The 13501-nt window shown below is 36.1% G+C and overlaps 2 protein-coding genes across 2 annotated transcripts in view; one reads left to right on the plus strand and one right to left on the minus strand.

Annotated features, from left to right (window-relative positions):
- LOC139138067 (coiled-coil domain-containing protein 78-like) overlaps positions 1 to 13501 on the minus strand; it is a 38054-nt gene that overhangs the window by 21643 nt on the left and 2910 nt on the right. The gene's annotated exons all lie outside the window — the stretch shown is intronic.
- On the plus strand, positions 337 to 12314 carry LOC139139096 (uncharacterized). Its single transcript, XM_070707872.1, has 6 exons — positions 337 to 552; positions 7237 to 7391; positions 9089 to 9153; positions 9822 to 9911; positions 10206 to 10340; positions 11027 to 12314. The coding sequence occupies exons 2-6, from the start codon at positions 7361 to 7363 to the stop codon at positions 11168 to 11170; spliced, it is 465 nt and encodes a 154-aa protein (XP_070563973.1). The 5' UTR covers positions 337 to 552; positions 7237 to 7360; the 3' UTR covers positions 11171 to 12314.

Here is a 13501-nt window from a genome sequence, read left to right on the forward strand (position 1 = left end):
ACAGACCTGGATGACCTTCCACCCCTCGGTTTCACTTGATCATAACAACGATATAAATGAATAGGTCAAAGGTTGCTGGATATAAGTTTACATCGAAAACATAGCTTTAAACACTTGAAGTGTACTGCAGCTTGTTCTTTTCGATTTGAGGATGTCAAGTGGTTATGTTACGAAAAACAAAACAACACTGACGTCATCATGCTGCAAATTTTACTGATCTAAAAATACTTGAAAAACATTCTGTGAAAGGTCGGGACCTTCAATATACAATGTGGTATTGACCAAGACAATGCATACTAAACGTTCAAGTATTCGTAACAAACAAAATTATGAGGCAAATATCACACAGTAATTGCGTGACATACTGGAGTCATTACTACTGGTGTGTTGACATTAGGCCAACCAATGACATTAGAGTTTTCGTATCATGTGATGTGGTCGTTTACAGTGCATGCAGTCAGATGCCTGATAGCTTGCTTCTCCAGTCAACACCCCATCAACATGTGAATTCAACAGTTGAGAATTCCTTCATACTGTACTCCAGATAAATAGGTTAGTGTGAATAATGATGTATTTGCTTTATGGAAAACAGTTAGAACTGCTGGCTATCAGTGGCGCTCTACACCCTTGTTTTAGTTCTATCAAGTATCATACCAGTTAACAGGACCTGGTATGTAGAGCTGATTTGCAGTGATGACGCTTAAATGGAGGTTACAGAGTGTGCAAAGAACAGCATCTATCAATGGTCTATATATCTAACACAATAAGGCATCGGATTTCTTGTTGGACGCGCAGTCAGCGCTGACGGGGAAAACAAACTGCAGCTGTTGTAAATATGAAAACGCTTAAAATATTTCCGAATCACGGGTTTAAACGAGCTGTTCATTCAAATCGTATCATGTCAAATTTCAATCTCAGATAGCCAATTGTAGATATTATACATCCAGGAATAGTTGGTAATACACATATATATTACACACACACATATATATGAGGTTTTACCATGCGTTATCAGATAGCTTGACAACTTGATGTATCTGACATAATATAATATGGTACACAGCAATCGATGGTAGAGTCAACGACCTCAACAAACACTGTATACGTATGGCCTGCGTGGCGTGGGTTCGGGACAAACTCTCAATATTTTGGAAGCGTTGAGCACACGTTATTAGCTCTTTCGAAATTATAAAATGACTGATCGTTCAAATTTTGTTATGTTACTTGTTATTTATGTTTGTGGGATGCATTGAAAATCGTATCAGACTGGGCAGTCGACGTCCGTGTGATAGCTTTAATGATATGCTTGCTAGTGTTTTTTTCAGTGTGTTTATCAGGATACCATGACAGTCATGCATTGCGGAGTCAAAGCGCAAATCATTACCTTAGTAACCAGCATGTTACCACGGAACGCATAACACGATAAGGGAGTGCCACTTGTTCGATCCATTCGCTATATGTCGAGTTTGGTGTTGGCCGTCATAATCGGACTTTATCAGTAGCGAACCCGTTCACACTAAAACGCTGTTGCTGCTGTACGCTGGTAATAGAGATATAAAGAGATAAGCGACGAGTAACCGGTACAAACCAGTGCCAGCCTGCGAAAGGTATAGAAGTCAATTTTATTTTTACACTAAATCGACAAAGATGAATCACCACGTATACAACCAGACCCTACATAACCGACAAAATGAAAAATCATTCGGTGGGCGAGGTTGTTGTCATATTGTGCCGACAAAGTTACTTCAAACGCTGGCAGTGGCACCGATTAATGATCAAGTGCTGTAACAACATCTGTAGGCCTAAAAATGGCTTGAAACCCCGTTTCTTTCTATAACACAGGCTACGTAGTAAATTGATAAATTGGTCATTGAAATGTAGAATTTTCCCTAATCTCCAAACTAATTCATGATGCGACATTCCATTGATTGTACTCCAACCCATGCTTCTCAGTGTGATAAACAATGGGGAAGTACGTTACATATTGTAAAAAATTGATAGAAGAAGAGCCTGTTTGAATGTTCCGTTTTTTTATGAAATCAAACTATTTGTGGGACTCTTGTCGAAATGTGCGTCTTGTCCACTGCAGTATAGATAATTTAATTTCAATTACGAAAACTTAGTACAGTATCTGCAATCTCCGAATTACATACAGCAAACCTACGAAACGACCTTGTAATTCACCGTAGTCATGCAGTAGAGGATACTGGAGACACAAAAACGCCTTGCCCAGATCGAGTGAACCATTAAAATTTAGGCCAACAGACAACGCGTTAATATAATATGCGCTGAGGTTTTGTATGTGCTGATTATTTTTGCTAGATTTGTCAAAATACAAAGCAGTAAGTCTTGCAAAAACAAGGCACTGGCGTACAATATGTTATTGTTCACAATTCAAACACGATTCAGTTGTCGACGGTAACATTGAACGTTACTCATACATGCTGATTGACTGATTGCATACTTTGATTTTGATATGATTTTGTGGTAAAACAAGGGGGTTTATCTACAAACAGTCAAAATATTATGGAAAATACTACACAAGCGACCTAACAGCCGATATAGCTTCCGCTGTGTGTTGTAGAGAATAACTATTTGTGATGCATGTGTTGACGAAAAAAGTGGAAATCCCAATGATATTATATGAGGATGGCCAAACCAATAAGTGGCAAAATATAGCTGCAAAAATACACAATTGAAGATTTTATCATAATTTGAACATATCATATTAAGATCATACCTAACAGCATGTCAACCAAAGCGATCGGACGAGTAAGTTTTGAGAAACAAATTTTTGACAAAAATGGCAAAAAATTGCCCTAAAAATACAAAACTGCAGTTTTCATCATTATTTCATAATATCATATAAGATAACCCCTAGGAATCTGTGTACCAAATATCAAAGCTATCAGACGAGCAGTTTTTGAGAAACAAATCTTTTGTCCAAAAGTGGAATAAATTGCCCCAAAAATACAAAACTGCAGATTTCATCAGAATTTGAATACATCACATTTAGGGCATCTGTATGAAGCTGTGTATACCAAAGCTATCAGACGAGCGGTTTTTGAGAAACAAATTTTTTTACTAAAAATCGCAAAAATTGCCCCAAAATACTAAATTGTAGATTTTATCATAATTTGAACATATCACATTTTGATCATCTCCATGATACCAAATATCAAAGCTGTCGGACAAGCGGTTTTGGTGAAATAAATTTTTTGACCTAAAATGATAAAATTGCCTTAAAATACAAGTTTGCATATTTCTACATATCAAAGCTGTCTGGCCGGCAGTTTTGAAGAAGATTTTTGAAGATTTTAAAAAAATGACAAACATTGCCTTAATAATACAAATTTGCATCTTTCATCACAATTTGGACAAATCTAAATAAAGTCATCCCAAGGATCCTGTATACGAAAATATTAAAGCTTTGGACCAGCTGCTGAGGAGAAGATTTTGCTGCCAGTATAGTAGAGTTGTAAGATTGACTTGCTTATTACAAGTCTAGGTGGACAAGAAGTTGAATGCTGTGGCTGAAAGAAAGAAAAAGTTTGGTTCATAAATAATGCATTGAGTCATGGGAGTCGCGGACTGCTGTACATCTCCTTTGATAAAAATCAGGCGGTTCAAAAGGTTAGCTTCCTGTCTACTTAGTCTGCAGTGCAACAAAAGCTGTCGTCGATAATAGTGAACAATCAATGCAATATCCGGATTCTGAATTATATTTCTCGCATAAAAGGAATCACCCGCTACCTTCCACTTCACTGACAGCAAAGATAAAACCATAAACACCAACGTCATTGGTCGTAACTTGTAATAAATTTATAAATTAAAAACAATAACATTAGGCCTATATCCATATAACTATCCCACTTAATTAGTATGCAAATCAGTTTTACATTTATGCATTATTTCAATATCCCGAAACTTCAATTCCATCACACTGAACTCTGACAAGCTCTCCCTCTCCAATCAGGATAGACCGAAAATCAGAATAATGAGCTTGTAGGTTAAATATTCCGATTTTTACAACTCCTCCGGAGAAGTAGTTTCCCATCATGCCTAGCTTTTTGGACTGTCTCAAGCCCTTTCATAATATCAATTACATAAATGAAGCAAATTAGATCAGAGCGGAATCTCATTTAAAAAAAAATGATACTCAGATGTGGGCTACATCATCACAGGTTGTCAATAACAATGTCCGTGTTTTTACGTACAACACAGATCAAATGAAAATTGCCATATTTTAATTCCGAAACGGGCGCTGGCGTATAACTTATCAAAGTCCGGATCACATCATTGGGCCATTTACTGAAACAGTTACCGTCAGCATACACAACTCGTTAGTATGCCTACGCATACATGTTCGCGAGGAATTGATGATAACGAGCTGTTCCTGCTCGATCGGATCACTACACAACTTTACAAATCTCTCTTGTTCAATTTGAGTGGTATAGTCACTCTAATAGTTTATGCTTTGCAAACAGTCGATCGTAACAAATATTGTGTTCACTGGAAGACGAATGATGCATGATGGTGTCCTTGACCCCGTGAAAGTTCATCTGAGGTCACACACAGAGTGCACGCCCAGCGCGCCTGAGCTGCGATGTTCACCCCACGAGTACTCAGTACACTGTATAGTGTACGGTGCGGTGAAATGGATAGATTTCTGCCTAAAACAGCTGCGTCTTATTCTCTCTTTGTTCCTCAATAATGCCGTTCTATAGCGTTCATTTCGACTGCAGCCTGGGACAGGTCTACTGGTCTTCATCCGACAGGTGACAGCTGGACTTGCAGTTCGCAAAACGCAGAGCCAGGGTCTCTATTTTAAAACAACGCAAGTCACAATATGGTTGCCGCTGCGCCGACACGCTATACAAATCGGTCAAAGAGGCAGCAATCGACCTAAAAATTTGATGTCGATGTGGCGGTATCAAATTTATTCAAAAATTTATAAGATTTAACGACCACTGCATTAAGGGATGGTTAAATCGGAAAACTTGCAATGTTAAATAAACTGTAGCATTGTTACTTCTGTAAAAAAACATCACGTGACCTGAACACATGACCGAATACTGAAAAGTGTACAATTCTTGGGAGCAAGTATTCTTCTTCTCCACTCAAAAAACAACTCTGGAACACAGGAAAAAGCGATGTCGTCAATAACGGCCATTCCGCCCACCCTCTCCAGAGATATCATGGTCCGTTAATCATTGGTACAATGTTTCAAAACACGTTCTCTGACGTTCGCGCCGCATCGATCCGACGCGGGAGACAGGGAGAGTCGAAATTGACACAAAATGGTTGTAGGGAAGTGAAAATTTCATAGTTGACAGACAAACCGCGCAGTGTATTTTTCTTGCAAACTGAAAGTGACGAAAAAGTAATTCTCGAAAAAATCAATAGCTGAGTTCTCTTAAACAAAAACAAGAACCTTTAAAGGCCCAATAGCTGCTAATTTTATGCATTATTTTCATGATTTTATTTTCAAACCAGAGTTGGTTCGTTTAAATGTACTTACTGAAGGATGTGTATTGAAGTATCACTGCTCGCTGATTTGGACCATGCCTACACGTTTTAACAGGTTTAATAATAAATGGGTGCCGCACCCATAAAATGGCGCCCCACGGGAAAATACAAAAAACAGTATTTCCTGCACATATACATCGTGATCATAACAGAAACAAGCATGATGCCATTTACTTGAATGCACAGCACACGATGGCTAACATTTTGTTGTTGTAATCTTTATTTTCTCTGTCATATGATTAGTTTTTGAAAATGGCGGGAAATCTAAAATGACGTTAAAACCTTTGAATTTACATGCCACCCTCGACACTCATGGCAGCGTTATACACTTTTTCAGTCTCTAATGGGTCTTATTCAAAGAAACCTCTCGGAAAACTAAGGATATTTTGAGATCGGTTTATTAAACATATGCAGCTATTGGGGCTTTAAAAACTAATAGAAAACACCACATTAGATTCAGCAGCTTGCCACCCCCTCGATCATTAAATCTACCGTATGGTGCTGTGCAGTCGACTCCGCCTACCCAATTATCCTCCCATTTTCTGATACGTGCGCCGGACGTTTTCTTCATAGTGAAAGCCTACATTCTGCTGTTTTACCCCATTCTCGCCAACAGTTACCTCTGTCAAGCTCCGTGATGGTCTCCGCCAATGTCGACGTCGGTAAAGTTCCATTTCATAATCAATTAAATTGACTTTTTCATTCATATTCACCGTATGACAAACCTCTAGGCCTAGTAGCCCGGGGCACTATGATTGTTATTTGGGGCCTTTTGTGGCTAGCAGCATGCAACATGTTGAACAACAACCGAAAGCTATCGCACGGCACGGCCCCTGGCTACAATTTGTGTTGCTGCAGTACAGTAGCTCGAGATTTTGCCTGATTTTGCTTTCCCCAAACCTACAACCTCAGGCAAAACATCGAGCTTCTGTACTGCAGCTTCTTTCCCCGTTATTTATTGTAACCAGTTATATCTCGCGCTGTTCATTTAATGAATCCGATTTTTGAAGACGTGTTGATGATGAAACGTACTTTGTCGTCGGTGTACTAGTTTGTCTTGCGCACAGACGTGCTGTGAGCTTGGATAGTGGAGTTTATGCTACATTCCGACGTTCTGTAATAATAGCTGCTTAGTCCAGATGTTGGAAAATTGGATAAAATTAGCATATTCCATATAAATGTATATGACTGGCTACTCTTATCCTATACACACGAAAAATCATTTTCATGTGACCCAAGGTCACACGGATAACCACATACATGTAACATGTTTTATTGAAGTCATCAGAAAAGTAATTAATTCCATATAGTCAAGCTGTCAATAATGCTGGATTAAAACTTGTCAGAAACAGCTATCTGATCACTTTTGTGTATTTTCGAAATGGTTGAGCCCAAGAGGTGTTAAAAGCTTCCTCTATCATTTTGCTTGCCTATATTGAGGGTAATCTAATTTTCCTTTGGGATATTATACTACTAAGAGCCTGAAAAAAACTGTCAGGTTACCAGTAATATTGATCAGCTATGACATTCTACTGAATAATACCAGGAGAAATCAATTAAATTTTTTCGTATCAATTTCTCCTGAAATAGCACAATGAAAATATCTGCTACCAGGAAGGTCACTGCTACATAGCAGGGGCTGGATTAGAAGCATTTACATTTTTCTGGAGGATTCATAAGAATTTCTGAACATTCCACCTCTTGCAGAGAACACTTAGGTGACCAACCTCTACAGCAGCAACCTTGAACTGAACGATATATGTTGGAAACTAGTAGAAGTGGTTTCAGGCAATAACTCATCATATTTGTTCTCACCTACTTTTCATACTGAATGAATGGTATAATGGGGTCAAAGGAGGCAGGTAAGGTTGTTATGAGTAAGCTTGGGGTACATGTACTTTGTCATTGACAGAGTGAAAGCAAGGGTGTAATTCTTTAGGTACTGAGTAAAGTAGTCCAACTTGAGGCAGTGGTTTTTCAAAATCATTAGATTTTCCATTGCTTCTACGTTTCCATTGTGTAATTACTAATCAGTTATATACTTTGACATAAATCACAAAATGTAAACAGTTACTGGTGTACAGCAGTGCAAACTTGTTTGACAAGCCAATCCACTACATTGGATTTTGGAGTAACCATATATCATATTTTCCTCATATCAATATGAATTGTGTCAATATTTACAAACAACCTGTTATCTCTATCAAAGACTAATAATACTTAAGGGTTTATATTGAGTGTAAATTTACACAAGACTGAAAGGTTTGTTTGTTCTTAACAAAGCATCCATGTGCAAATAGTCATAACTGGGGACCAAATTACTTTATGTTTATGATACTATTTACATTCAAAGTGTCCTCAATTTTCTGTGATATTCCTATGAAGAAATTATTCATCGTTTGGGCAAAATAATAATTACATTATTTAAGTTTCTGGTTTTCCAACAACACTGTAAATCCCTCTGATCCTCAACTTTGTTAACATTTATAAAAAATCATGCATGATTTGGCCTATTTTGATGTTTTTTTGATAGATTGCAACTCATAAAATGAAAAATTTCAACACTCCTGACTTCCCCTATTTCCTGAAGTCTTGTTACTGGAAACATACATATACATAAGTTTTTAGCCTGGTTTGAAAAATGGAACTGCCATAAACTTAGCTGTGAAGACTTTGCTGTAGTACCCTTTCCTAGATTTCAAAACTTGTTTCAAACAAATATGAACTGCAGTGTTCTTGTATATCTTTTGACTTGTGCAATTAAAACATGCTATCATCAAATACAGTATGTTCAATCCATTAACCCTTTCACCCCCAGTTCCCTGTATACAGGTCCAACTTTACCATGGAAAACAATGGATTTGGGACAAACCATGGTGGTGAAAGGGTTAAGGTAGTATGCACCTTGAAAGTGAAAGACTTAAACTTTTGCTCTAACTTTCCTCAAGGAATCTTTTAATCATTCTCTTTCAAAATAAAGAATAAAAATAGGGGGTCACCATGCAAATTTGGTACTAGAGAAACAAATTACCAAAGATTTACCGATATTAGACATCAAAATGGCTGCTATCCCTCTGTGTTAACTCTATGGAGAAAAATAAAAATTTCGAATTTCGAAAAAACTAAGCCAGTGAAAAGTTTTCTTACCCAAAGAGCTTTAAAATGAACCCCCACACGTGGTATATCAGAAGAGAATTGTAAAAGTTTGAGAGTCCAAATGTCTGTCCTCAAGTGCGTTCTACCTTAAATCTCATAAGGATATTCCTTGTGGTCTTTATATGAACTGTTTTGTCCATCACTGATGCCTGTTTTGGTTAGAAACCATGCTAAACAAATTCCAGAGAATATACAAGAAAAATAATGATTGGGATGCCAAATAAATTCATGTTATTAACAGATTCACTCATTTTAATAATTTCATTGTCAGATTATTTTGAACCTACCATACCTACTCTAGCTAAGAAGTCATGGATGAAAACAACTTGTCAATGTATTCTCTACTCTGATTGACTGAAGTTTTATTTTGCATTCTACATGGTTCTTTTTTAATTTCTGTCAGATATTTCAGATAGTTCCAAACAGCCATCTGTTCAGACAATGGTTGTGATGAAGAAGGATTCAATGGTATGTATTTAAATATTATTCCCGCAGAAATTTGAGATTCAGCAAAAATTTGGACTTTACAAATTCACCAATTAACCCTTTGAACCCAGCTCGGACATAAATATCAGATGACGTCATAGAGTACCAGGGGGTCAGGGGGCAAAGGGTTAATAGCAATACAACAAAGTGCATAGTATTACAATGCCCTTTTTGGCCACACAAAGCATTTGACTGGTAAAAGAACTGTCATAGTATAGCAAAATTTATCAACAGATTCATATTCATGAACGTCCAAATGATTTTCCTGATGTAATAATACTGATGATGGCATTTGTAATTTCATTCAATTTCAAAGCAATGATTTCACTTTTGGTGACTGCCCAGGTGCTGCCATTTATTTTGTAAAGAACTGCCACTCTGATAAATATCATACCACATTCACTAGTGATATATTGAACAACAAATTTGTCAGGAACAGTACCTATGTCATACATGTGTGGGTTCCAATTTATAAATGACAGTCTCAAGTTTCATCATCATTTATCTTCTATGTCTTTCAAGGAAAATACCCGAATACATAGACATATTGCAGTTTAGGGGAAATCATAACTACAAAATATAAATATTTGCTTTGAGTCGCATGAATTCTTTTATCAATTATGCAAAATAATCCTGATAATGTATTGCAGGCTTCAAATGATATCAACCCAGACAACCATGTGATTGTAGAAACCGTGTCGTCACCATTAATGATGCAAGCTACCGTTCAACACATTGATGTAAGTATACTTTTAAAATTCAGGAGACACTCTTATGTTCATCTAGGTGCACTAGTTAATATCGATCATCATCACACAACACTGAACACATGTTAGATTAAAGCTAAATCTACATGTAACTATCGATTTCAAACACAATATGAATATGACTGAGTTTGCAACAGCCATACTTTATTCATACATTCATGTATCCAACCAAATAAAACATTCCTGTACCCTAATGGCAATAGCATCTCACAGTCCACCTTAGTCAATTACTATTGCTAATTAAATCATATATGTTTAAATTTACAGGACCCTAACCAGACAGGGATATACATGGGCCACTATTATAAGAAGGAACCTGCAGATGACTGGTGTTTGAATTCTATAGCAGCTACTCTTTGTTTTTTCCCACTTGGTCTCATTGCCTTATATTTCTCAATACTGGTAAGCTTTTGCTTTATCTGGACTCTCCCACATCCTACCTCATTTACAGACCAAAATTCAAGATGATAATTTAATTCAAATAAGTGCAAAAACTATTTTAAATTATTTCATGATTATGTAACACAACAGAAACATAAGAAAACTGCCTTCTAACACAAGAAGAACGCAGATAATGCAATATATTTTTCAAATTCCATACTCTATCCACTTCTGAGTTGTATAAATACCTCATTTTGACAAAAAAACTTGTCTGTTTTCTTTTGAATAATTTTCAGTTTGCAGATTTTAAATTTTGATAATTTTCCCTTCCAAGATCGAGTGGCCCATCCTAAAAGTGATGTCTGCCTCATTTTCTTGTCTATCTCAACAAGACATTGTAAGCTCAATATCAGATTGTGATCACACATTCTGACGATCAAATCATGGCTGCATGGGTATTATTCAACAAAGCCATAACCAAACCACACTATGAAGGACAATATTACACCTCCAATGTGAAACCTAGCTTAAAAAGAATGTTGCAGGGAAATTTGAGATAAACTTCATACATTTTGGTTATTTCATTGGATATTCCTTCGTCACGTTTTTTGACGGTATTGGTGAACTTATTTCTGCCTATAATATTTGCCAGCCAATATCACCCATCTCCAACTACAATTTACTGATCAAATCAATTTTTCCAACAGACTCAACGTGCAAACAGAAGACATGATCCATCAGCACATAAATGGTCAACAGCAGCACATCTAGTTGGCATTGCTGGTGGAATTGCTGGCCTCCTTATCATGGCAGCCCTGCTGGTTCTTAAATATAAATATGATTATTTATAAGTAAAACTTTTATTTACCAGTTGACAAGAGGGTCCTCATTTTTCATACGTTGGGTATTTGAGTCCATTAGAAAATCGTAAAACTTCCTTTGTAATAGTCAGGGCAAAAAATGTCTCAAAGGCTGCCATTGGACTAACAGGTCTGTGCACTTATGTGCAATGAAACATTGTTTATTAATGAGTTACCATTCTGTACTGCCACAATCTCAGCTTTGCTAAGAAAGATAAACATTTGGATACCTTCTTAGTTAATTTCAATTTGTTGTATTTTTACAGATAGACTGATAGACTGTTTGAATCTGTGTACACAGATGATAAAATTGTTTGCTCATAGAATGAAAGTGATTTTTTTAATTGAGTTAATTGTACACAGATGATAAAATTGTTTGCTCATAGAATGAAAGTGATTTTTTTAATTGAGTGTAAGTCAGTTAAATAATTATTTTTTAAATGCCCTGGTAGAGTAATTGTTTCTTGAATATTTTCAAATGAAACTAGGTAATTCCATGAGATTAAAAGAAAATATGCACAAAGTGCAGGAAAAAAGACTACATTCTAAAATTTAATTTTTTAGATGACAATTTTTAAGTACAGCTGTTTTACTGGGTGTGCCAAAAAGTCAAGGGGTGAAGTGCACTGCACTGGGAGTGTTGAAACTATATTTTTGTGATCACTATAGTTCTAATTATCAAACGGTTCTTCTGTGAACAAAGTTATAGCTTATTTTTACTTGTAAAGTCTGGTGAGGAAGAAAAGGCTTCCTAAATATTTTGTATGTTTATGAAAAACAAATTGTCTCTTCAAGAATAATGAATAATACCCAGTCTTACAAATACAAATTATGTGATACAAACGTTTGGTGGTAAGAAGAATAGAGAAATGTAGGCTAGACATATATGTTGTTCACATATATAGTTTCTAATTAGGTCACAAATTTGATTTAATTTCAATATCATAAAAAAATATCAATTTTGTCAAGCCAGTACAATATCTTGAGAGAAAATTATATGAAATGAACTGCTTTCTTTGTCATTGTGAATTTTGTTTCATTGGTCAGTCTTTTGGCATATCTTCACTTCAATGCACTGAGAGGTATGATAATTTTTTGAAAAAAATTGAATAAAAAACCTAGATTACTGAAAGCAGTTACTTTTGTTTTATCTAATTGTGTGTCATATGGTTACTATAGGTAGAATAGCTTCTCTCAAATACCTGACCTGACCTGACCTAGATGTCTTGTATGATATGTCCATCAATTTGCTGGAAAATCAATACAACATCATAATAAAAACAGGAAAGTCAGGGCAGTCTCTTATAGGTAGTACTGAGAAGTGAGGATTCTGTGAGCCACCTCCACTAGTATTTCAAGAGTCAAAGTCAATGTGATGGTCAACTGACTCAAAAGTCTTCTCTTTGACTCAAGAGACTTTCATATATTGCATGCTGACTTGAGAAAATTTCAAGAAATTCCAAAACTATCAAAAGACATTCAGAAATCTTGAAAACTATAGGGCACATTGACCTTCAAATGATATGAGTTTCTGTCTGGTGAACTCTTCAAAAAAATTGGAAAAAATTCTAAATATTACCACACAAGCTACAAGAGAACAATTTGTATATGATAGTGAGTTTTCAGACACCCTCTACATGTGTAAAATGGTGTTTATTCTGTTAATCGATACAATGTTTTTATCTTTACATGCATACATACTGGCCAGGATTATGGCAGAGTTTGTAACAAGCATGTGCATTCATTGTGTTTAAGACTAATGAAGCCAGGATTCCATAATGAAATATACCTCATATGACCTGATATGGCACAGTTGAACATACTGATCATTAGCCTCATAATCGCACCATGCAACATTACACAACAATAGCTGAAAACAAAGTAATACATCAGACACAGACACTTGTGGTGCTCAACACCAAGTTTCTAAAACGAGCACAAATAACAGCTAAAATGTGGGTGATTGCAAAATCCACAAATTAATATTCATTGGTACAAAGGGTAAATGAGCAGTGTTTCAGGTAAGTTTGCAACACAAATCATAAGGACCTACTGATCAAGGAAGATTATTCATTTATCAAGTTATATGTTATATATACACAGGTCATACAGAGGTCACAAGAATAATTAGAGTGTCATGCATATCAGCAAACAGAGAAATCATTTGGTTAAGATAAATGCTTGGGTCCAAAAAGGTAATCCTCTCTTGTGATGGTAGAATCATTATCCTGATGAAGGGAAGAAGGATGAAAGACTGTATATCATATCATTATAACATATCAATCAATTGTTAATTGCTAATAGACAAATATTTTTGTCTTA

The sequence above is a fragment of the Ptychodera flava genome, chromosome 8 (genome assembly GCF_041260155.1).
Source record: "Ptychodera flava strain L36383 chromosome 8, AS_Pfla_20210202, whole genome shotgun sequence".
In the NCBI taxonomy this organism is placed as follows: domain Eukaryota; kingdom Metazoa; phylum Hemichordata; class Enteropneusta; family Ptychoderidae; genus Ptychodera; species Ptychodera flava.